Source organism: Scleropages formosus, chromosome 14 (genome assembly GCF_900964775.1).
Source record: "Scleropages formosus chromosome 14, fSclFor1.1, whole genome shotgun sequence".
NCBI lineage: Eukaryota > Metazoa > Chordata > Actinopteri > Osteoglossiformes > Osteoglossidae > Scleropages > Scleropages formosus.
Window position 1 is genome coordinate 8951293 of NC_041819.1, and position 20483 is coordinate 8971775.

At 42.3% G+C, this 20483-nt stretch overlaps 1 protein-coding gene across 2 annotated transcripts; it reads right to left on the reverse strand.

The window, feature by feature from the left end:
- Positions 1–931: 931 nt before the first annotated feature.
- LOC108920471 (mediator of RNA polymerase II transcription subunit 14-like) lies at positions 932–19515 on the reverse strand. Of its 2 annotated transcripts, none has more exons than XM_029258140.1 (31): positions 19326–19515; positions 17694–17720; positions 17480–17585; positions 17041–17214; positions 15611–15740; positions 15027–15155; positions 13864–13971; positions 12412–12544; positions 12070–12220; positions 11876–11987; positions 11557–11682; positions 11327–11405; positions 10723–10882; positions 10186–10380; positions 8209–8346; positions 8041–8117; positions 7495–7655; positions 7227–7373; positions 6873–6964; positions 6222–6374; positions 5759–6028; positions 5416–5547; positions 5186–5297; positions 4951–5076; positions 4501–4683; positions 4165–4406; positions 3841–4020; positions 2309–2416; positions 2078–2203; positions 1572–1761; positions 932–1388 (listed from the first exon to the last, which is right to left on the reverse strand). In XM_029258140.1, exons 1-31 carry the CDS (start codon positions 19481–19483, stop codon positions 1315–1317), a joined length of 4299 nt encoding a protein of 1432 aa, XP_029113973.1. In that variant the 5' UTR covers positions 19484–19515; the 3' UTR covers positions 932–1314. The 2 variants fall into 2 exon arrangements, with proteins under 2 accessions (XP_029113973.1, XP_029113974.1); XM_029258141.1 differs by having other exon boundaries at positions 8209–8343; positions 19326–19483.
- Between the last annotated feature and the right edge of the window lie 968 nt (positions 19516–20483).

Here is a 20483-nt window from a genome sequence, read left to right on the forward strand (position 1 = left end):
CCTTTAAAGGCAAATCTGACTGACTGCTAGAATGATTCAAATATTTCGAGTTATTTCTGTTTTGAAATTGATCTAGTCAACAAATTACCAATACAGCAGTCTTAACACGGATGACAGCAGCATTGAGGTACACAGGCTGTCGGACATAGTTACTGCTGATCTCCTGCTGACATCTGAACAGCAGGTAATAGCTCCTTGTTCTGTAAGCCAGCAGAACTCTGACTAAATGTAGTCATGAACAATAAGACCTTCTGTATGTAGGTCTGACTACAGGCAGCATTTGACTCACAAAATATGACGATCCATACTTATGACAGCCATCGCATAAGCCTTATATTATTTGAATCTTGATGTTTGGTAATGTAACATTTAACAGCAATAGTATCAGCTGATGGAGCTATGACTGCCCTGCAGTGGACATGTATCCCATACAGGTTGTACTGGGTTGCACACCATCTTATTTCTGGAAAAAGCTCCAGACCACCACTACCCTGTACTGGACAAATGGTTATTGAAAACAGATGGATATGCAACACGTTGAGAAGGTCCTTTGTGTAACATTCCGATTTGTGCTTTATAACTTTGCTCGATAACATACCCATGAGTAAGGACAAAGGCTGCCATCTCCTGGCTAAATGAAATCTTATCAAGGGCTTCTGGATGAGGCAAACTGCTATTTGTCTTTAATGAAACAGCATTTATTAAAGATGCTTTCACCTCAAATTCTTCTGTCACAAGAAAAGAGGTGTCATAATAAAATAGGGCTTACTTACAAATTTGATCATAGGCTTAACTTAAAATCTTTAAACCACAACATTAAAATGAGACTTCTAAACTGACCACTTAAAAAAAAAAAAAAAAAACAAAAACAAAACTAATATCTTAATATTGTTATCATAATATAAAAATCTGTTTCAGTAAAGCTCGCAAAATTTTTTCCTGTTCCAACTACTATTATTTTTAAACACTTAAATACAAAATAATGTACAACTTTATAGGTAGACCTACTTCACTGATTTATCCTTGAAGTGCATGTACACAAGAGATCTATAGAACATTTCAATTTCTTAAAATAATTTATGTGAAGATTCCAGTAGCAGAGGTTAATTCATTAAGAACTTTTTACAATTCTTTCCTTATAAAGTGTTTGCATTACAAGTGTTTTATGGCTGATCATCATTCATTCCTTCTTATGAACAGACAGCTTGACATCCTGGTCCAATAACAGATTTCTCTTCTCTGAAATCTGGTAGGCAGTGTGCACCTTGTGCTCAGTCCAACATGTCCAGACCCAGCTTAAAAAAAGATGATATGCTATGGGCGTCCACCTGGTGGCAGTGTAAGACTGGCCATGAGTTCATGGACCGACGCAAATATTGTACATTCACCTGTGGGGGTAAGGAGGAGGGAAAGAGTGGTTAAAAAAAAAAAATTATAGTGCTGGACTTTTGAAAAACAATTGCAGCATTCATAAAATATTAAAACAGGAAAATACTCCTCATAAAATCAGGTTGTGTTCTGCCATATGTTCAATAGAAAATACTACCCACAGGGTGGAAGCCCTTACTGACCTTGTCGTGGCGGGTGCATGTCGTTGAAGCGCTTGAGGATGCTGCTAACCATCAGAGCAGCGGCACCGGAGGAGCTGTGCTGGCGTGGGATATCAGCCTGTTGTGTCAGCCCTGTGGCCATATCGTACACAATGGGCACAATGATGCATGCGGGCTCCTGGGCCAGGGGCAGCCTCTGGGTCAGTTGGAGCTGGGGGTGGAATATAAAACTTACTCACACCACATTCAAAGTCACACACAACGCTACTTTCTGCTCTGACTGCTTTTATATTGTATGTCAAACCTACAGTGTTTGAGAAGCCATGCTGAAAGGGGTCCTTATATTGCATTTAATCAGTATTAAAATGCACTGCTGTAGAGAGTGTCCGAGATGCACAGCCATTTCTGCTTCATGACTGTAGAGGTAACGTCTGAACAAGTAGCAATGGAACAAGTCAGGATAGATAGAGACCATAATGTTCCTTGACGGATGTTTCAGATACAGCCCACAGAACCATGGTACTCACAAAGAATAGCATCTTAGACTTGAGGACCACCGCGATGGTCCCTGGTGGAGCAATGGGAGGGGCACTGGGAGGTATAGTCAGGCAGAACTGCACATTCCACTTGAGTTGAGCAGCCTGGTCTGGAAACTGGAGCAAGAGTGGCACTGTTAGCTGCACAATCGACATGAACAGGATGAAGAACAGAGAAGGACTGCAAAAAGGAATAAAAGCATGAGAAGAATTGCCTCTCACCAGCTCAAGTTTCATGATGCGCACACAGTCCCTGAGGATGTTAGTAGGTGCCCCCAGCAGTTTGGTGAAGGCATTTAGTGTATTGTACTTAAAGGGAGGTCCTGCAACCTGGCAACATGAGAACAGAAGACATTAACACTTAAATTTCAGCCTGCAATGGAACACTGAAACATTAATTGCCTGACTGTGGCAGAGTACATAAGGATTTCTGTGCTACTGAAGAAATTACAAATTCCCTTTGAAAAGCACAAAAGTGTTGGTCTTTCACACATCTCTGTGCACCACCGCCATGTCCTGTGCTATAGAGCAGATGTTTGTGATTCATGGCTCCACATTAGTGTAAAAACTTCACTTTTCATTGGGCGCAAAAAAAAAAAAACCCATTTAAGCACCCTCATTGCCTCAAAATCTCTCAGCTTCCCTCCTGGCTGCAGAAGGCAGGCCAAACTGGGCATAATGTGTAATAGAAAAAGGCTTGTTCAAAAACCACACAGGCTTGCACTATTTATGGTTCTTTTGTAGCCTTTCTGTACTATCATTATTTTCTATGATATGCCCAGGGAAGGTGAGCAGCCATGGCTACCTGGATCCCCAGAAGTTTTTTCTTTTGTGCCTGGGAGCTATTGTTTACCTTTCCTCAACTGCCAGGTGCTTTATTCCTGACTATAATCAAACCATCTCCTTTGTTTATTTTATTCTTGCACAAAGGTGGCAATGAAGTAGTGCAAATAACATATGTGCTCTTGCTCAGCAGTGGTAGCTTCAAAAAAAAATAATAAAAAAAAAATTTGATGTAACTCTGACCTATAGATCTTTGAAGGTGTGTTTTGGTCTTCAGTATTACCAGTCAGTAGTCAAGGTCAATGAAATTCAAATTTGCTCAAAAAGCGAGATTCTAAGTGTCATTAATGTCGTAATTAAAATTGTGCAAGTGTTTTATGACATCTTAATCTTGGGGTGAGATGGACAAGAGTATTCCTGCATAAGCATCTTGTAAAAGTGGCATCTAAGGGCATGCGAGTGGTTCACACCTTTCAGGTTTCAGTACATAATTGCACCTATACATCCTGTCCACATGGAACCTTATTCAACCCCATACTAGCCTGAGATGAATAAATAGAAACCTTAGCTGGCAGCAGCCAGCTCCTATGGGCTATTCTAAGAGGACATAGATCCCATAGCTATCCTCTCCCTGATCTTTGGTGCTATTTTTGGGGATATTCAGGAACACCCTTTACTTCTGGATGAGGTTTGCCCACTCTATGATGTACAGTGTCAAACTTGCACTATAAACCATCCCCAGAGTCAAAAGTACAAGTTTGAGTAAGGAATTCCTGTTTAAAAAAAGGGACTCAGTTGCACACCCTGTTGAATGTATTGTGAGGGACTAATGACAGGGGACTTCTTACTATCTCAGCTGGAAGATTTTTGTACAACAGATCCCATTAGACAATTTTTAATTACCAAACACTTGCACTGACATGGAACCTAAAGATTGTGATCTGAGAGAACATGACAAGACCATGTCTTACCCTGGTTTCAAAGAACTTTTCCAACACCTGCAACTCCTCCTGGGACCAAGGGCCCACATTCTCAGGGGTCACCTTCAGCTGCAGTGTTTGGTAGGTCTTGGGGTTGAGTGCCACCCTGCACTTGAGCACCTCTGTCTTGAACATGATCACACCTGGCTCATTGGAACTCACAATAGTGAGCTATGAGAGCCAAGGGGGTGGGGGGTGAAATCATGAAATTAATACAGGACCCATATGCAGGGACAGATGGGGCTTTACAAGCAAGAAAAGCAACAAAGAGAGATATGGGGAGAAGGGGAATATTCATCCCTATCTGACACTCACATTCTCCTGTTGGATGATGCGCTGTAGATGCCTCCTCATGATGACAGATCCGAGGAAGCGCTCCAATGGGGAGCACAGGTAACTGCCAGCCAGTCCCGGCACCAGACAGGATGCAGGCATGGGTGAAGGTAGGAGCAGCACGTGCAAGGAAGTGTGAGTAAGTACGGTGGGGATGGAGGCTGCCCAGGAGCGCTGAGGTAGCTTACGTGGCGGAGGCATATTGGTTGGCATAGCCTGGGAACCTGTGGAGAGGAAAGCCAACAAGTTCCTAAACAAAGCCAAGCCAGGGAGTACAGGACAGCAGGCAATATGGCAGGTCCCAACTGGAGTACTTACTGGGTCCAGCACGAGGAGAATGCGAAGCATCCGGGACAGGGGAGTGGAGCGATGGGTTGCCAGGTGACATACCAAGAATGCGAGCACCAGGAGAAGGTCCAGACACCTGCGGGGAGCCAGGCCAGGTGCCAGCACGCTGACTAGGGGAAACCATAGTGTAGGGAGAGCTGGGGTCCAGAGCTCCTGAAGCACAAGATATTTGTTAACATCTTTTACCCCATGATTATTCCACTGTTTGAGGGAAAATGCTTTTAGTAGAAGAAAAATGTCATTCTTGTGAAACTCAAAAGCAGACAGCAAATATCTTGGCATAGCAGGTACACATTGCAAAGCTGCTGTTGGAGGTTATCAAATAGTGATACTTGGCTTTGGGAAAACCCTTTCTACCTCATTTAAAAAAAGAGAGAGACCCTTAGGTCCAATGATACAGTTACACCTGCATGTACTTACCATGTGGGCTAGCAAAATTAGAGGTCTGGCCCATAGAAATACCCAGAGAGGAGGGAGATGGGGTTGGTCCAAATGGAGAGGGTGCACGAAGAGCCCCACTGGGAGAGTTGGCAGCATGGATGTTCCCTGCAGATCAGATAAAAAATAATTTATCGGAAAACTCACCAACCAGTTAGTGGAAGACTACGCCAAGCGTCTGCAGCGAAGATTTGGAATAGAAACAAATTATACACACCTGGAGACTGTGTGGGCATCATGGAGGGTGATGGAGTGACATTCTGGTGGTAAGGGGTGGGTGGGGATGTGAGAGGAGGATACACACTGGGCCCTGGCTGCTGCTTTGGAAACTGAATAGGACGGGAGAGAACACAGTGAGTGTGACAGCCCCGCGTATGCTTATGAGAGGGGTTCAGACAGAACATTCAAAAAAGGCAGATGAGACTCAACACAAGCAGGTCTCTGTACCTGCTGGGGCTGGAGCTGGGGCATAAGCGAGTCCATCATGTCCACACCAACTGGCGATGGAGGGTTGTCATCCTCATTGACCGAACGTCGCCGTGCATCCTGGTTGCTGTCCACAAACATGTTGAGGAATGTCTACGGGTCACAATTGTTAGATTTAGTCACTGAAACGCCCATTATGCAAGCAAACAAACAAACAAACAGTCTCCTTGCATCAAAGCACTTCCAAAACCCCTCCACGGCCCATTACATTTAACAGTCCCATTTTGTGTTTCCAAGAAATGTGCAAGTTAACTACAACTTTTCAGGTTTCTGCATAATGGAAGACAAGAGCTTAAGGGTCTACCTTAAGGCCTGGTGCTGGGTAGAAGCCCTCTACAATCTTGGTGTTGTCAAAAAGGCTATAGGCCCCATCGCGTATGGCTACAACACCCCGGCTGCGGCAGTATATATCAATGCAGTACATGTTGCGGAAGGCCAAGCGGATATGCGTGGGTGACTGGGGCAGGATGGAGAAGCACTGATAAGCTGTGTTGGTCCTCTGGGTCAGGCCAAGCATGGGCACTGTGGGCAGTTTGTTGATGGCATTGAGTGGGGCCAGGGTGTCATAGAGAACCTGAAAGGAGGAAACAGCATTGCTGTTATGGCAAGAACAAGCAGGCGGTTGAGTGAAAGGACCATGTCTACCCTGAGCAGATATGTAAAAGCACTTCCAAGTGTCCAACTATCTTGACAAAAGGATAACAAACAGGACAAAGTCAGGCAGTTGTGTGCACATCCCCAGAGAAACAGAAGCAAGCCAGAGGTACCTGCAGCAGCTGTACCACATTGGGAGTCTTGTTGAACATCTCCTGCAGCTGGTGGAGGATGATGTTGTGACAGTTGCTGCAGCCTGAGTTGGGCCCCACTGTTCCCAGGGACAGGTGAAATCTCTGAGTGGCAGAATTCCACTGTATTGTCACCTTTGGGGGCACAGAGTAAAGACTCAAACAGCAGCACAGACAACATTGATGAGAATCACAAAGGGGTACGTGAGAATTAAACAAAAGATTCATAAAATAATTTTTTGCTACATAATTTTTTTTTCTACCGTGCATGTCTGTGGTGTGGAAATGCAAAGGAGCGAGAAACTCCGAGTGCAGAGACGACAACAGCAGTCCATGAATAACAAAAGCATGAAACAAGGCTGTCTTTGTGAGAGTCAGAACTCATCACAGAGCACGCTTTAGAGGCTTCTGGATTCTTCAGTAAGGGAGAGCAATAATTCTTTCCAACAAGTAAAACCCATGTGGTTCCCAGTGTCAAACTGTGAAACACACTAATAAAAGAATTTAATTGCCGTTTTCACTGCAGTTACTGAAGAATGTCATTTGGTTCATTTCTCAGTCATTTCATCTGGTTTTGTCCCCAGAGTTGTCCTAACTCCAAGGACCAAACCAAACCACCTGCAATGTACTCACCGAGCTACCTTTAGTGCTGCCATAACATAGGACCAGCTTGCGGTAATTATATAGCCGGATCTCAGAGAAAAGGCTCAGATAGGAGGGCATGTCTGTTGAGGAGAAAGGACAAGGAACAGCAGGAGTTCAAAAACCATGGCTGAGATCATTGGTGAAAAATTAGAGTTTTGGGATTGCCATTATCATTGTTCACACCAATTGACTTACTCCAACTCTCAACTGTGGAAGGTTTTTTTTTTTTAAAAAAAGAAGGGAGAAAAAAAAAAAATTAACTGTTGCAGCTAAGGAATGGCATTGATTTCTGAAGTTTCACTATCTGTGGCTGATAAAGTGACCGTGGCTTTTAATGAGCACCTTGCAGCGAGCGGGCCAGTTCCAGCACGCACTGGTGCAGCTGGCTGATGCTGTTCCAGTCACTCAGGAACATCTCCACCACCTTTAACCCACCCACTGGCTCTGAAAGCGGGTTCTCATATGTCAGGTACACATGGCGTGTGGGGGCTGCAGATCAGACATGCACACAAATGAAACCGTGAATTCAGGTCATGGTTCCACAAACAACACATCATTGAGGACTACACAAACTAGTGAAAGTGGAAACTCAAAGCTCCAGAAGACTAACTCTGATCCTTGCTGGAGGTGCTGCTAAGGGGACAGTTGGAGAAGACAAGCTCAGCCACCCAAGTGCGGTTGTTGCGGCCCTGCAGTCGGAATGTGCAGTCCAGCAGACAGTTCTCCAAGGTCTTGGCCGTATCCTCACTGACACCCTTACTTGGGGGGATCCTAGAATAAAAAGATTTCCTTTAAAAATACCATGAATATATGGCAATATTACAAATATGAGGATGCCATTCAGCTCATTCAACTAAATCTAATGCCTGGATAACATGCTAAAACTGGATTAATTGGTGGAATTATTCTGAAGACCTAAGTAGTCTACTGCACTTAACCACCAGATCAAATTTTTTTTTTTTTTTATTTTAAATCCAAACCACTACAATGCTTTGTGTGAAGAAATATTTAACCCCCTCCAAAAAAAAAAACAAACAAAAAAAAAAAAGGTTTCCAGATAATTTCAGTTTGCAGTCTGGTGTTACTCCCTGTAAAGACACACAACCTGGTGAAAACCAGCAATAGCAAAGAGAAAGGGGAAGTATCCTGGTCTTACCTCAGGATACGAATGGCATGACTGCAGCCATCCCCCTCGACCTGCACACCCTGGTGTGGGATTCCCATGTTGGATAGCTAGAAGAAGAAGAAAAACCAGAGGTTCAGACAAATGTGGTGAAGACAGTCTCTCCTCCCAGTACATGATCTGTCAGGGAACGTCACATACCTCACATCGCAGGCCGATGAAGGGCATGTTGGTGTCACACATGGCCACCAGGTGGGCCAGCACCTTGTTGAAGGCACACATCTCCCCTGATCGTTTGGGCTTCTTAGGCTCCACAGCTCCCCGGTCACCTGAAAGCTGCTAGAGCCAACCCAAAGGCAAGTGCATAAATCGTTACTTAGCTGGTGGGTTTGAAACTGTCATATCTTACCATTGGATGCAAGTATCTCCAAGTTTAACTGTCACTTTCCAGATACCAAAGTCAACATCATCATGTAACAATAAGCTGACATTATGCGGTTAAACAGACTATGCGCTACACTGAAGCATCACATAATGAAATGTTTTTCATGTAGTAGTTGGTTCCCAGAGTTCTGCCACCTCCTGAAATTAAAATTTATTACAGGGTCATGCATGAATTCAACAATTTACTAATAAAAACAGCACTCCGTGTTCCCCTATAAGGGGAAATTGGATAAGTTCAAGTTGCACGTTGGGCATACATAGGAGAAGCACAGGGATTTCCAGGGGACAGACACGAGTTTCAGTGCTGCCATGTCAAAGCTGTGACAACTACTCCTTCCTTTGCGGATTCACGCTCACACTGTTACCAACATTAGGATGATGAAATATACCCATCCCTCACTTAACAGGACTCATTTCTTCTGTGAAATCACACCAATAGGTACATTCCTGTTGTGAGAGGATTGATTACTATTATTTATACTGGATGTTTCCCAAAACCTCTGCTTATGTCATTCTGTAAAGCATGCAGACACAATGCATTTACAGGCACTGTAGTATAACTAGGAAATGTCTGATGCCTGTTTTTCACTTAAGAGAGAGATTAAGGCTATTAATCTTGAGATTAATTATGCAATTGGAAAGATATTTGTGTTAATACTTTTTATATGGCTTTTTTGCAGGGCCACCTGCACATAATAGCACAAAGGGAAGAGGGAGAAAGTCCCTATTAACCTGCACTTAAATCATCCCATGGACACGATGGCACATGGCCCTGATGGACAGAATCCAGCTGTTTCTATATTAAAGTCCCTCAGTCAATCACCCATCACCATTTCAGTGAATAAACCAGCAAAAGCACAACTTTCACAAGTCCTCAGTCCTGAACTCTTAAGGATGACATTTTCAGAATGATTTAAATAACCAAGTTAATAATTGCATGTTTATAGTTTATTCCTATAAGGACTCAAAGGACCCAGCTTCATATTCTACCTATTCTACCACCCTTGATCAAGGTACTTAGCCTGAAGTACTCCAGTTAAAAAAAAAAAAAATTCCCCACAAATGGATAAATGACTAAGTACTTAAATATTGTAAGCTTTTTTGGAAAAAAGCATCAGATAAATGCTTTCAAAAATTATTTCAATTGTAATATTAGACGAACAATCAATGATTAAGACTTGAGGTTGAAATTGTCAGTGTGGCTGGATGTTGCCTTATGCTAGTATAATTACGTTTCCGTACACAGGTAAATGAATGTGTGCTCTGTAATATACTTAACTGTTCCCATGTGTTTATCCCATGCATTTTTTCTTGCTTCTGTTAACTGATTGCTCTGAACAGATACCCAGGAATGATCTGTGGTGTGAAAGCACCTACATGAAGTCAAGTACAGACATGTGTGGCTGATCTTTTACATGTTTGTCAGGATCATGTAATGAAGTAAAACGACTATGTGTCACTGAACTGAATTATAAGTTTGGTGTAAGAAGAATATACATTATAAGGCCATTAAGGCAGGTTTTGATTATATGGGGTCCAGTTATGTGAGGGATAGGTGTACTTCAGAGGAAAAGTCTTTTCAAAATACAAAGCTAATATCAACTATTGAATCAACCAATGACAACTAACATTCGGCATTTCATTATTTTCCCCCCCATGAAATCTTGATTATTTTGGTTTCACAACACTGCAACCACTGGCCAGGACTATTAAACAAAATTCACACCACTGTACCTTCCTCTTGGTGCCTAGCCGGGGCCCCCTGCTTGACGTTGTCTCCATGACCAGCTCCTCCAAGTTGGGTTTATACTGCTGAAGGAGCTGAGCACTTGATAGACCATCCTCATTCTCCAGCTGGCTTACTGACAGGAAGTAGTATTTGTACTCCAGCTCGGTGGGGCACCCAGGAACCTCAAACATTTCAACGACCTGAAAAGTGTCCCAACAGAGTTAAAAATGACTAATGGTTGCAGAGCAACACATATTAAACAGAAATGCTTTACATTTACAGAACCAAAGGAGCCATTTATATCCCTGTACTTACACCTAAAAGGCATCTAAGAAATGGCAGCTTGACCATCTACAAATGATTATCTTTGCATTAGGACATATCCTAGGATGGTAGACTCCAAAAATTATCTTAAGGACTTCCAGACCTGGCCATATATTTTGTTGATCACACCGCCAATGCAGCTGATACAGCTGATCAAGTAACTATGAAGTCCTCAATTATATTTAACACAAGCATACATATGAGGGAGGGTAACTTACAATGTAGTACTGTGGGAGGCGGGTGAGCTTGATGAACAACAGATGCTTAGAAAGGGCACCAACAGGGTGGGATGTAGTGTTGGCCAGGTGTAGTGTGTTGCTGCACACTGTGGGAAGGTGTTTCACCGACTGCCGACATCGCTGCTCCCCCAACCAGAACCTAAAAATCAGTGTTTTCAGGGTAATCATCATACATATTTCACACACCCATCTTCACACCAACAGCACATACTTTAAACCTGTGTGTTCATATCATATCATAAGATATCAAAGCATACAATCATAGCCTTGTACAGTCTGGTCAATTATCTGCTGTACTCAGCTGCTCAAGGAAAATAACAACATATTTGCTAAAACACAGGGCTGAATGGAGTCTCCACTGCTAGTTAATTATGAATTGCAGCAACACTACAGAGTTACATGTTTCTGCTCAGTAGTCAAAATTGTGCTGGCAAAGTCAAAACTAAATTAAACTTGGTTATTTTCACTAATCAAAAATTAAATAAGGTCAGCTCAAGGGCTTTCAGACCCTTGTAAATGATTGGAAAATTAAAAATGACATTTCATCGTTTGCTTTTCTTCAGTTTAGGTAGGGTGGCCTTACTTGAGCTGCTGTAGCCAGGAAATTATGCGCTTCATGTCATCATTAATGGACTTCTCAATGTCATCCAGCATGGACTGGTCTGGAAAACAGCCAAAAAAGGAATTTTTTTTTTTAAATTTAAAACTAGAGGTACACTTAATAAAGGACCATTGCTGATCAAACAAGAACAGCTGTTCTGTGCTCTTAAAATGTATCTCCAAAATCCCAAACCAAGTCTTACTACTGCTTACCAGTTCCATACAGCATTGGTTGGAACATTCCAGAATGTAAATCTACAAAGATGTGAAGGCACTCAGAGCGGCCACATGGCTCCAAGATGGGAATAACCAGGGTAGGGAGAGCAGTCTCAATAAAGGCTTTAAAACAAAACAAAACAAAACAAAACAAAAAAAAAAAAAGTTTTCGCAAAATGTCAGCTCACTGTTACAGACATTATTTTACACACGGATATTATGCAAATGCAAACGCAAACATTTATACAACTTAATGAACAGATGGGGAAAAAAAATGACTACAATGCTGGGGTGCCTGGCTTATACCACAACTTACAGTTATCGTTGGGGTTATAGCTCCTCAGTATGGCTTTGAGCTCCTGAAGCTTTTGATGAGAGCGTGCATGAACGCTGTCAATCAACAACTTCTCCACTGAAAGATGGTCAATCTACAGGAAGAGGTGGGCTTTAGGTCACACCACACAGAATGGAAAGAGCCACACTAAAACTAAAAACTATACAAACTGTTACCCTCATGGCTCGTTCCATTAGCCGAGAGTCACAGGCTGGCAGCGGAGGCTCATGGGATATTTGAAGCGGTTTGGAGGTGTCTGCCTCATCGACTTTAATGTCAACCTTGTGAACAGATGCAGTTCCCGTCTTTCGCCCAAGGACCTGTTGACTGAGAATACCATAAGATGTCAGATAAATACAGGAACTTAACTAAAAGAAGCAAGATAATCTATTTGAATAATTTGAAAACCATTCATAATACCTTCTTTGTGTGAGAAAGACTTTCCTTGCCATAAGAAATCAATGCCTAAACTAGTGCACTGTATTTTGCATTAAGCTGTATTGCACCCAAGGACTCACTTCCATACAGAGAGGGTCAGACACTTGGCAGGGACGTAGCGCTCCACCTGGACCAGGTCCCCCCAGCGCTCACGGATAAGCATCTGGGTTTGTGAATGCAGTACCTCCAGCTGCAGGGCCAGGCAGAATGAGTCTGAGGGGTGGTGTTAAGGTTGTCACTCACTCACATATGTCATTTCCTCATGAGGATAGCACCTACGGATCTTAAACCTTTAATATACAAAGGCAATCCACACTTTACGTGGGAATGACCCAAGTCATATGCAGTGTGGAGGAAGGTGAGCAATGACTGCTGCATGTTACTTTCAATGCTTTGATTTGTAAAAAGTCCAAGAGATTGCACTTCACAGCCTATTTCTATTACAGCTCATAACATGAGATGGACAACAAAGGGGAAAGAACAAACAGCAGCAGTTGATTAGCATTCACAACACAATGGAGGCTGGCATGAAAAGACACCAATGTGCCACACTGCCTGCCAGCTGACAGCAAGAAGCCTCTGCTTCAAATGGCCCTTTTAATTTTGTTCTGTTATGCATGTGCTAAACACAGTCACTTTGAGTTCTTTCACTTGTCAGAAAGTGGAACACCTGGTTCCTATATTGACAGACAAAAACTCATGATGAAAAAAGAATTTATCCAATTTGCTGGTTTCCTATCTGAATGACTTACAGAAGAATACAAGAGAACTGTTGACAGTGGCTAAACCATGGTTTGTAGATTTCTTTACCCCTGCCAGTGTGTCATGACTAAAGCATCACGAATCAGGAAAAAAAACCACTAAGCACAGAGGTGATAAAACTACTGCAACAGGGCTACACCTCCTGTGCTGCATAAAACTCTGCTGTGCCTCTTGCCCAGATACCACGCCTTTGCTGCAATAGACCTCTGGACAGGCACCAAACCATGACAGAAAACTTACAAAAGCAAAACCCAGTTGTGACATTTCATTGTCTTTTTCAATGGAAGAAAGCGCGACACTTGAGGATAACACACAAATGCACACATATCAAAACAGAGCACATTTACAGGTCTACAGTGGATCTGACACACTGTTGTCTGAAAGGACTCATTTACATTTACAGTTATTTCACTGATGCTTTTTGCCAAAGTGCCTTACAATGTTTAGCTACTAGGTTTTACCCATTACACAACAGCCTATCTTTCCTGGAACAAATTAGGGTAAACAGCCTGAAGAGGGGTACTACAGAAGGAGGTAGGATTCCAGCCTGGATCCGTCAAATGCAAAGAAGCTCTAACCACTAAGATACTTGCTGTGCTTACCTATGATTAAGACAGGCTCTAATCATTCTCCTTCTGCAAATACCGCTTCTGGCACCCAGGACTCCTGCATCCCAATCTGTGCAAACAATGTTACATTAACATCCTCAAAACAGTGAAGAACCATACAGCATAAGCACCCTGCAGGTCATGGAACTCCAAAAAGGATACGCAAGCAGTTGTACATGTCCTGCAGAGGCTTTTCATCAGCGAATAGACGGGACTGCACCAGCTCATGGATGAAGTTCACCTGCAGGCTGTGTACCAGCACCCGGCCATCTGGTAGGTCAGAGATTAACACAAAGTTAAAAAAGAAAGGTACAAAATAAAAATCCAAACAAACATCACTTAGAACACAATGTGACCATCACCTGAACAAAAGTGATTAAGACTCTCTGGCTTTACTGTTAAATGCTGGGAGAGCAATATGAAAGAAAAAGCTGATGATCAGTATTTGATGGGCCTAAAGCAGAATATCTAAACAGGTAGAACAGCTTCCCATAATGGTCAAACAGGATAATTACAATCATAGATGGCTCAGCATGTGCAGTGGTGGAAAGAGGGTAAATATAGAGCTGGGTCAGAGCCACCTAGTCTTGGGTGTAACAGCTCTGGGCTAATCTTTATTTCATTACTAGGAGGAAGGCAGTGATACTGAACACTGCAACATCTAGATGGTCATAACCAAGCAACTGGGAGACATTTCCACCTGTACTCAAGCAAGGGCAGATCAATACCACAGCGCAATAATTCTATCATCATTTTGATGTAGGACTCACATTATGTATTGGTTATATTAACGTCACTATTTGCATGCAATCTCAATTACATTCACTCTTAAGAGATTCTGGTTCTAGCTGACCTCCTCTGACTGACTGTGGTGTTGTTCTCTGCACAGCCCTTTAAACAGGAGGGTCACAGAAACCAAAGCAATGGCAGACTTGGCTCAAAACAAACCACGTTGCAGTAATCGTAGCATAAAGGTCACTGACTGCACATAATATGTTAGGAACGAAAAGGGACAAAGTTCTAACCCCCTTAGATCTGTAGGTGTGTAGAGAAGCAAGAAAAGCTACCAGGCATCATGTCATTCTGGCAGATTATGAATTTACTACATAAGCAGTGGGAAACTTACAGTTAATGTAGAAAGGCAAAATATATTAAGCACATCCACTGAAATTTTAACAATTATAGATTTTTTTTTTTTTTTTTTAAATGTATGCTTCCCACTCACAGAATATCCATCAGAAATTTCACTTTTTTGAGTGGAAAAAAGCCTCTATGGATAATTACACTATTTGTAAATTTTACTCTATGGAGGCAGGTCATCTTACCTCCCGTTTCCTTGTCCTCAACCAGAATGCGAAGCTTGAGGAGCCTCCAGGGAATGTCTGGGTCATCCCCCATTACAGTCAGCGTAGCCTCAAACTCGCCCTCCACGCGGAACTTCACTCGTCCATTGGCTTGGAAAAAGGACACATGCTCACAGATATTAGAACAGAAAATGTATACATTGTAACACAGTTAAAGAGTAGCACATGGGGGGGGCTGAAGTAATCCGATACCTGTTTTCTTAAAAAGAACACAGCATTATGAAGGCCACTTCACCAGGAAGTCAATGAACTAAAAGATGACCCTAATGCTTTGACGCTTTGGGATATAGACCACTAACTGATACGGAACAAACCATGACCAACTCTACAGGTGACTGACATTGTAACCAAAAAGAACATACAAGTTCTACAGTGATACTTTACTAAACACAAGTATTAGTACCACTATTCATTCTTGAAAGTGTATGGAGCTGGACAGTGACCTGTATTGCAGGCCTTTAGCAACACAGCCAATCAGGGACTCAAAGCACCTAAAACAGAAAATATGAGAATGCAGTAAATTCAAAGACAACTGCTGTGCTCACCCACAGTGAGGTTGGCCAACTGTGCAGGCAGGTCTGTAGTGACCAGACGGTGACGCAGGATCTGGTTGAGCTGGTTCAGGGTGGTCTGTTTCTCCAGCTTGGTGATTGGGTCTGGCGGAATGATCTTATCCTGTACACAAAGCACAGGGAGGAGCTATTTACTCTGTTGCATGGGTTCAAGGCAGTATAAAACTATTTAGGATTAAAGCTATTCATGTAGTCAAGTTAATGTGAGCAAAACTGCTTAAAACATTTCCAGAACAGCATGTCATGATGGCCATAGGATTGTTGTGCTGAGGATCACGTGCTGCACAAAAAGCAAAGCTTAAATGACAGAGCTGGTGCCAAACTGAGATCTTTGCAACCCATCCAGTGACTTAAAGTACACTTACTAAAAGTCTAATAATGAAGCATACACTAAATTATATAAGTTAGGGAACAAGACAGTGCGACATAGTGCTGCTTTCAGCTCCAGCCAGGGAGGACAACTTGAAACATCTGGTTATGATAATATTCGGCATGACAGAAAACATTGCATCAGTATACTGTCACATTATCACCCAAAGTACTTAGGGTGAATAACAGCGAGTTACGCTCCAACATACTGGACTCCGAGGGCAACCTCGCCACCACCCCCTTTCAATGAGCTTTTCCCACGGAGATCTGGTCATCAACAAACCATCCAACTGCCATACTATCCAACTACATATTTGTAGATTACATGTTTACAAGGACCATAACAGTACCAGTTACAAAAAACTCCTTAAAGTGATTATGTACAATGTGAAGCTAATTGTCACAAAAGATTCCACATTACACTGGGTCCTTTTTACCTGACAACCACCTAATTCTGACTACAGATTAAATTATGTACCTATGGTAAGTAACAAATCCTAACTACCTATATGACACTGTATTCTGTATTGCCAATGACCATGTACCACACTAAACTGCATTGCACTTGTCACTGTACCACATTATGGAGCCATAATTATTACTACAAAAATAAAAACATACACAGAAAAAAATCTCAAAGGCAGCTATGCTTGCAAAGAGAACTGAGGTGCTGTTTTTGGTGCTCACAATGGCCAACTGGGCCTTGAATGTTGTCAAACATTCTCCACCGCGTTCAACTACTTTCAACTAGACTCACAATTTTCTGACAGTTGTTCAGAAAAGTGTTTTCAATTTATTATTTATGGGAGAGCTCTCAGATAAGCAAAGTGTCAGATGAGGAAGCATAGCACATGGACCCACTGAATAAGTTTAGTCTGAGACTGTATATGTTATACATCTGACAAGACTGTGAAAGACCTTAAACATTGGTTTCTAGAAAGCTTGATATGTTTTGTGATAACTGAAGTAACTGCATTAACAGTACAGCTGCAGAGGGTGGCCAACCGCAGGGCTCCTGGCAGAGGGCAGCTCACCCGAATACACGAGGGTAACCGTGGGTAGGAGCCCGTGGTTAGCACGTCAATGGCAAAAGGAATGGCAAAGCTCGGCAGGCGGGCATGAACCAGGGCATCCCTGGCCAGTGACGCAAGCCTATCTGCTGTGTCAACAAACAGGAAGGCCTGCTGATCCAAGAAGTTGGAGATCATCTGTTCAAAGATAAATTCAGACAGAAATCTCAGCTGGATACATAAGCAAAAGTGTGAGAAATCCATTAAAAATTCAACACTCAGTCTAAGCTGTACATAAACAGCCTTAAGAGAACGCTAAACAAACTTAATATGACTCCAGCAGGCAAAGGCTGGAGAGTATGCCTCTCATGTACCCCATTTCTGCTAAACAGACTTGCGAAATGTAACATTTCTGTGAATGGAAAAAATAAAACTGCCCATTCCAGAAATATAATTACCCTACCGCACATTTTTCCACCTTCCCAGCATTCCCTGCCCACTTGACCAGTGCCAGCAGGCGGACAAACAGCTGGCGGGTTCGGCTGGCGAACTGCACAATTTCAATTTTCCTGTAAAAACCATGAACAGAAATTAACAGCTGCAGAATGTGCCCATAATTTATAATCACTTATCTAGAGTAGCAATAATATCAGAAACAAACTTCTAGGAATGCTTACCTTTCCATGTCATTCTTCCTCGGCAAACTGTAAAAGGAAAATGTAAAAATTAGCATTACATTTACATTTATTCATTTAGCAGATGCTTTTGTCCAAAGCAACGTACATCTCAGCTAAAGTACAATTTATGCATTACATTAAGAGAAAGAGACACAGCTGCAGACATGTGACTCAAGTAAACCTAGTTTGTTCCCTACCACTTGCTGCACCGATGTTCATCGTTCAAGCACGCGCATAAAACACAGGATAGACAAATCCTGATACCCTCCTACCTTTTTATTAATAATAATAATAATAATAATAATAATAATAATAATAATTAAAAAAGCATGAAACCCCTATGCTTTCTAGAACTTCCCACACATCAAAGTTACAGGCAAACCTGCACTGTCAACTAATATCACAGTTGCAATAACGCAGAGTATAAATGTCGTACGTTTTAAATTTGCTTAACCACATCTAATGTGTTAACTGCCTCAGCAACGAAGGCTGCTGAGATCTCATTCTGCATGACTGAGTTGGCCTCTTACCTCATAACGGAACCTTGCCAGAAAGATCTTGTATGAAAAAGTCACGAGTAAACAACGGAGTGTGTGTGAGAATGCTCTGTGGACACTGTCATGCGAATGTTAAATATTGAAAATATCGTTGCCATGTAGTACTCCAGCTGGAGTGCTAGAGGACTGTGACTACAGGCTGATGCTTTTAAAAAGCGCAACAAGCAACATATGAAGTACTTAAAATCTCTTGTGGCATAAAACCAACTGGGCAGCATGAACCACAACGGATGAACGCAACAATCTCCAGAAAAAACTACTATGTCCCAGATGTAATTTAAGTTTGGGTCACTATGGCAGAATAAGTCTGCAGTCAGCAGGAAACGAACTCATTCTACTCAGTTAAGATAACTTACTAGGTGAACAGACTAGATGGCTATATTTTCATGTCATACACAAAACTTAAAGCATACAAACACTCAACTCTCCCAGTTACATTATTACATGTGTTGATTATTATAATATATATAAAATATATAGACACGCACGCACACACACATACATATATATATATATACACACATATATATATGTATATACAGGGTTCATTTGCACTCTTGCAGGAGAGTGATGTTGACCCATACTGTTTGTTGGCACATGCAAAGTGTACTGAACTTTTGTAAATACTGCATGTGCATATAGTTCTTTTTTCCCCCCTCGCTTACCTGGGGACTTTAATCAACACCTTTGGCACCCAGACTTGCTGCAACTTACTAACACAAAGAACAAACCCCAGAGGAAGCACATTCACCCCACACCAAGACACAGCTGTGACAGCCACATGCTTCTCAATTCTAACTTATCGTAATGAATCGTGTCCCCCAAGATATTACTGCGTCTGTAAAGGACGGCATCACTGTCACGTTTTTACACAAATGATAACCACAGAGCCTTTTTCACTCGTAATAAAAAAAACAGCACAATTCGTTACAAACTTGTTTGTTCCTGTACACTATTATTATTATTGAACACGAGTTGAAGAAGCAGCAGATGACATGATGACATGACATGAGGAAACCGCGCCGCCGGCGGGAGCCACGCGCACTCACGTCGTCGCGAGCGGAGCGGTACTCACAGCTCGGCCAGCAGGGTGATGTCGTGGTACGTCCTCTGCAGGAGGAAATCGATGAGCAGGCTCAGTCGGACCCCGTGGGCCCCAGGGGGCTGAGGAGCCTGAGGCGGACCGCCGAGAGAGACGAGCTGCCCGTCGGAGCCCATTTGCACTGGAGCCATTTCAGCAGGTAGATACTTACTAGCGAGGATGGAAGGGGGAAAACAAACAAAAAACAAACCACACAAGTGTAAACGTCCCACGCAGCGTCAGCGAGCAGCCGGTGCTTTTTACACCATGTCCCAGGCGTCTTCAGTGGGCCCCGACGCTCTCACCCCATAGAGGAGCCAACGTGCGACCAATATTCAGTTTCACATAATGGAGAACTCTGAGCAGCTCACGCCCGCCATCGGCGCTCAGTCACCGGAAGCTATTATTGAGATGACGACGAGCATGAACCGGAAGTTGAACTGTAGCAACACAAACATAGAAAATACAGGACGTGCGGAATGTGTCAGCTCTTACCTTTTTTTAAAAAAAAATATATATATATATAGCTATACAGCACAATTGTTTTTTCCCCACTTATTCAAAATTATATTTTTTTAAGTGATTCTAATACAAATAATTTTAATTACCATACTTTCATTTCGGTAAATATTATATATTACGTTACAAGCTGAGGCTGCCGATAGCATTGCTACTTAAGTTTAAACTGGGGATATTGTCCATCTTCAATTCGCACCCACACACTTCTTAGAAAAGCAGGTTGTTTTTGTAAGCGCTGGCTATGACAAAATTCTTTTTGAAGATCCAGATAGTAGTTACGGAAACACTGTACTATTGGGACTGCGTTGGGACTGCTGGTACAGATGAGATGTTATTGGGATTCTCATTCTGAACGCCTTAGCTTGGTCATCACAAAGTGGTTACATCCTCTCCATTCCTCTGTTTTCCATCTTTTTCTTTTTTGTTCGATAGACTCAGTAGCAGACTCAGTTAATTTCCTGTACTCTATTCATAGCATAATGTAAAGTTAGTTATTTTCAGTTTAGTCACTTTTCATCCATTTTCTTCCTGATTTCATTTCAAGTAATCTTTTTTTTTATATATTTCTATGTGTCAACTGTCCACGTAGACAGATTACAACAAAGTTTTGGATATGAATTTACCAACCTAGTA

Bases quoted from the DNA above. Each gene is read 5' to 3' on its own strand.
- LOC108920471 (XM_029258140.1), bottom strand. From the start codon at position 19,483: ATGGCTCCAGTGCAAATGGGCTCCGACGGGCAGCTCGTCTCTCTCGGC. The intron at 12,545-13,863 runs GTATCCTTTTTG...ACCACCCCTCAG, and splicing joins GGACATGTACAACTGCTTGC to ACTCATTCTGCCTGGCCCTG. The intron at 5,298-5,415 runs GTACAGAGACCT...CGTCCTATTCAG, and splicing joins CCCAGCTCCAGCCCCAGCAG to TTTCCAAAGCAGCAGCCAGG.